General features: G+C 49.9%; 1 protein-coding gene across 1 annotated transcript; it reads left to right on the top strand.

Annotated features, from left to right (window-relative positions):
* Positions 1-380: 380 nt before the first annotated feature.
* Positions 381-4866, top strand: TENT5A (terminal nucleotidyltransferase 5A). The gene is made up of 3 exons (XM_032185490.1): positions 381-395; positions 585-1082; positions 2013-4866. The coding sequence occupies exons 2-3, from the start codon at positions 648-650 to the stop codon at positions 2790-2792; spliced, it is 1215 nt and encodes a 404-aa protein (XP_032041381.1). The 5' UTR covers positions 381-395; positions 585-647; the 3' UTR covers positions 2793-4866.
* The last annotated feature ends 506 nt before the right edge of the window (positions 4867-5372 follow it).

Raw genomic sequence — 5372 nt, 5'->3', positions numbered from 1 at the left:
GGCGGGCGGCTGCGCGGCGCTGCGCGGGATTTCCAGCGGGGCGGGGCGGCTGCGCAGGGCCTGGCCGAGCCGTGCCGAGCCGAGCTGAGCCGTGCCGAGGCGGCGGGGCGGCCCGTGGGTGCGCGCTCCGTGGGCGTGCCGGGGGCACCGGCGAGGCCGGCCATGCAGATGGAGGGGGCGGGCCGCGGGCGCCGTGACTCGGAGCCCCGGAAGAGCGGAGAAAGCCCGTATAAAAACTACTGGGGACCTTCCCCGGGCACAACTACGAAAGCTCCGGAGACGGCGGCGGCCCGCGGCGGGGGCGAGCGGGGCGGCGGGCGGCGCGGGGCGGCCTCTCCGACGGCGCGGGGCGGCCTCAGCCCCGGCGGGGGGCGAGGAGAGCGGCGGCTCTGCAGGTCCGGGCGCCTTCCTCTGCTGGGCTGGCGGGGGGCTTCCCCCCTTACCCCCCTCAGCGTTTTTTTTTTTTTTTAATTTTAATTTATTTATTTTTGGTTAATTTAAGGTGTGCGCAGCGGGGGCCGGGGGAGCGCCGCCGCCGCTGCTGCTGCTGCTGCTGACCGCTCGCTTTTTGCTCTTTTCGCCAGGCGCGGAGGACGAGGGGCGCCGGGGGGGCGGTGAGGAGCCGGAGCGGTGCCATCCAGCCCAGAATGGCAGAGGACGGGCAAGCCGGCGGCTGCCCCGCCGGGAGGTACGCGGGCGGCTGCGAGAGCGCGCAGTGCAACGTGCTGAGCTGGGAGCAAGTGCAGCGCCTGGACCGCATCCTCAGCGAGACCATCCCCATCCACGGCCGCGGCAACTTCCCCACGCTGGCCATGCAGCCCCGGCAGATCGTCAAGGTGGTGCGGAGCCGGCTGGAGGAGAAGGGCATCGGGCTGCGGGACGTGCGGCTCAACGGCTCGGCCGCCAGCCACGTCCTCCACCAGGACAGCGGCCTGGGCTACAAGGACTTGGACCTCATCTTCTGCGCCGACCTCAAAGGGGAAGCCGAGTTTCAGACTGTCAAGGACGTGGTCTTGGACTGCCTCTTGGATTTCTTGCCCGAGGGGGTGAACAAGGAGAAGATCACGCCGCTCACCCTCAAGGTAACCCTGCGAGGAGAGGGGCAGTGTCCCCTCCCGCCCTGCTCCCTGCGACCCACGGGGACACACGGGTGACTTTTCCCCCCCTAGCCTTGCACGTGAAGAGGGGTCTGCGGTAAAGCAGCTGGGCTGGTGCTCCCCGGCACTGATCAGCTTCCCTCCCTCCGTGTCACTGCGTTGACTGTCACTGCATTCGCCAGCACCGTTGGTGTACCTGCTGCAGCCAAGGCTCTGCCAGTCTCCTGGCTCAGCCCTACAGCAGCCTGCGGTACCAGACCCGGATCCTGGGGGGCTTAAGGAGGCTTTTGTGGCTGCGAGACGGAAGCAAGTGCTTGCACCGTGCTCTTTTGGGGGTGTTTAAATGCCCCGGTGCTGTGCCAAATTCCCTTGCCGCGCAGACGGCTCGCTCGGGTTAATTAGGCTGCGTGCCAAATGCCTTTAAGGTTTTTAGAGGGATTTCTTGGCATATGGGGCAGATTTGCGGAAGCAGTGCCGCAAGACCAGGGTCGGGGAGCGTTGAACAGTTGCTGAGTTTTCTTTTTTATGGGGGAGGGGAAGTGGACACTGATAAAAAGGGTTTCTTATCTTAATTGTAGCGGTGACCTTCTGTGTGGGGGTGCTTGGATATTTGGCATGCGCACCATCGGTTTTGCGTGTAGATGTATTTAGAAGCGCTTGAAAGAAGCAGCCCTGCCAAGTACTTCTCTTGCACGACAGTCCCAGGAACATCCTCCCGTGCCATCCCCATGCAGTGACAGCACTCTGGGCTTTTACACTGAGCATTTCTCCTCCGATCCGTGTCTGCGGGCTCCTTAAAGCTTTTTTGCTAGGACAGAGTGGAGGTGGGGGAGAAGGAGAGCGGCTGCTGCGGGGCGGGGGGGAGATCTCTCCTCTCTGTGTCTTCATTTGCTCATTTTGTCTTTCCCCTTGTAGGAAGCTTACGTGCAGAAAATGGTAAAGGTATGCAATGATTCCGACCGGTGGAGTCTCATCTCCTTGTCCAACAACAGCGGCAAGAATGTGGAGCTGAAATTCGTGGACTCTCTGAGGCGGCAGTTCGAATTCAGCGTCGACTCCTTTCAAATCAAGCTGGACTCCCTGCTGCTTTTTTATGAATGCTCGGAGAACCCAATGACTGAAACCTTTCACCCGACTATCATCGGTGAGAGTGTCTATGGGGATTTCCAAGAAGCTTTCGATCACCTCTGCAACAAGATAATTGCCACCAGAAACCCAGAAGAGATCAGAGGAGGGGGTCTGCTCAAGTACTGCAACCTTTTGGTAAGGGGCTTTAGGGCTGCCTCCGAGTCCGAGATTAAGTCCCTGCAGAGATACATGTGCTCGAGGTTTTTCATTGACTTCTCAGACATTGGAGAGCAGCAGAGGAAGCTGGAGTCCTACTTGCAGAACCACTTTGTGGGATTAGAGGACCGCAAGTATGACTATCTCATGACCCTCCACGGAGTGGTGAATGAGAGCACGGTGTGCCTGATGGGACATGAGAGGAGACAGACGCTGAATCTGATCACCATGCTGGCCATCCGGGTCCTAGCCGAGCAAAATATCATCCCCAATGTGGCCAATGTCACCTGCTATTACCAGCCAGCCCCATACGTAGCAGATGCTAACTTCAGCAATTACTATATTGCCCAGGTTCAGACGGTGTTCCCATGCCAGCAGCACACATACTCTACTTGGCTGCCCTGTAATTAAGGACCGAAATTAGTAGACCTGGTGGGGAGAATGTTTTTTAACACATAGAAGGGGGCCCTGCGCCCCTTTGAAATGGGGTGTTTTGTGCAATGATGATCTGCTCTGGTTTTCAAGCTTGGTAAAAGCCTGTGGTTCTTCTAATAAACAACGGGAGCATGATCTAGAAAGAACCCCAAAATAATTGGATCCTACCCCAGAGCACAAGAGGCCTGTCATTAAAAGCAACCAGCTTCCCCTGAAATAAGCGAGGGAGGAATGCTTGGTGACAATATGGGTTGGCAGTATCTGCTCCCATAGCTTTGGCATAGAGAAGGTGGGAAAGCCTTATTTTCTTTTATTTTTATCCTTACTCTAGAATGGGATCTGCAAAAGGGAGAATTACGAAAGAAACAAAAAAACAACAAAAAGAAAAAAAATCACAAAAAACAATTTTATATATATATTCAGGAATTAAAAGTAGAGGCATAAAGCAGAGATAAGCTGAATAAAAATGTATATTGGAATTACTGCATTTGGGGCTTGCAGCAAGTGCCGTCTATGGATTGACCGTGTAGAATGTATAGCTTGCTTGAATAGAGAATGCTTTACCAGAAACAGCTTGCTCCAAATGAACAGTAGGAGATTGGTACAGTTATAAAAACAGAAACACGTACGATGACAAAGTCCATTATTTCCAGCTGTGTGTGCATGCCTCACATTTTAAAAATGTGAGAATGCAGGGAAACCAGCTGTGGCAAACAAAATATGCTCAAGGACCAAAGATTTCACAAATAAGTTATCCGAGCAAAGAAGATACAGTAGAGTATATATATAAATATATATATATTAAAAAAAAAAAAAAAGAAAAGAAAGATGTTGCTATATTTGTACACACCAATAGTAATCAAAAGTGCCTGATGCCTTCATAGAATTTGAAGTGAGAAAAATATAGTTTTGTGGTTTAACCATGCATTTTGTTTTATCAGGGACACAAGGATTAAAAACAAAAAAAAAACAACCATAAGCTTGTGAATAAGTGGTGGAGGAAATGCCCTATTTTTTTTCTTGGCAAATACTTGTATAGAGTAAATGTTATGTCAGTGTGCTATTATCCTAGGTACGTGTGTGTATGTGTGTATATATGTTTGTGTGTGTATATATGTACATGTTATATGTGTATATCTATATATATACACACACAATATATACTAATGTGGTCTAGGAAAATGTAGCAATTAAGGAATGTTTAAATAAAGTACTATGTGTTTTCCAGTTTGCAACAGGATGTCATAGGACAGTGGGCACCTTGCAGTGAATTTTTAACCCACACCTGAGAAATTTGGAGTAAACGAACCAGTCAGGATTAAGGTGGGATTCAGATAATGTCTTTGGTTGCAAGAACAAGGATTACAGTAATTCAGTGAGTTGCTTGTGAGCCATAATAATTCCACAAACGGAGAAACATATGACTAGCTGATTTTTTTTAACTGTTTTGTACTGTAATGCCATTTTGACATTTAACCCACTAATGTTGTGACTGCATACCTCCATGATGTGTAATTCAGTGGAACGTGGATCAAAGATAGGTTTATTTAAACCCCCTGACAGCTAAAGAATATTGTATTAGTTGGTGATCTGAACACTAATTGTTAGTATTTAAAGGAGTATTTTAATAGAATGCGTTACGCATTCCAGGACCACTAGAACTTAGTAAATGTGAAATGAACCCTTTTTAAGAGTGTTGCACGATTGCTTAAAATTATATTTTATATATATATATATTATATATATATATTTTTATGCAAATATTAAACATCTTTGATCTGGTTGTCACACTGCATTTACAAGTTCAGTACTGTACTTTATTTAAATGGAATCACTTTGCATTGGAACAATAACTATTCACTTTCATTTCCTCTCCCAAAAGACCAGCAGGGGGAAAATCAAACCTCTGCTGTTGTTTTCACTTCAGTGCCATCCCTGAAGGTGTTAGATTCTTTGTTGGGCTTTGAAACCCTGATGACTAAATGACACTTGACGCTAATATTTCGCTTTTTCGTACTGAGGAAAAGGAAAAAAAAAAAAAAAAAAAAAAGGGAAATCAGGCTTTTGAGAGAAAATGTGACCTGCCTCGTTGCATGGTCTTGTGGAGGCAGGGGCGAGGGAGGAGAAGACTCGTATCCCAGCAGTGTTTTCCCTACAGAGATACTAAGGTACATCTATTTTTGTCACACTTTGTACTTCTAACTCTGAAGGCAATCTAACAGGAACCCGATTTGTTTACTGAAGCACCTTCCCTGTGAATTCTTCAGGAAATGTAAAAGCTGTTTCATTGCCCTTTGCTGTGTTTGCTCGGAGACCTTGTCCCCTCAGTCCCTTCCTCCTGCAGAGGCTGCAGCTTCCCGCAGGCTTCCTCCTCTCCCGGCCCCGGGCTGGGGACCGTGCCCCACCGTGTCCCAGTGGTGGAGTGGGGCTGGAAGGCGCTGCTCAAACCCAAGCACTGCCGGCAGCTCTGGAGAGGGTTTCTGGCGGAAGCGCCGGGGAGGACTGGGGAAATAGGATCAGCTGGTAATGTGGTATGTCTTCTCTCGCCACAACTAT

Source organism: Aythya fuligula, chromosome 3 (genome assembly GCF_009819795.1).
Source record: "Aythya fuligula isolate bAytFul2 chromosome 3, bAytFul2.pri, whole genome shotgun sequence".
NCBI classification, from domain to species: Eukaryota; Metazoa; Chordata; class Aves; order Anseriformes; family Anatidae; genus Aythya; species Aythya fuligula.
This window is presented reverse-complemented; position numbering and strand designations above follow the sequence as displayed.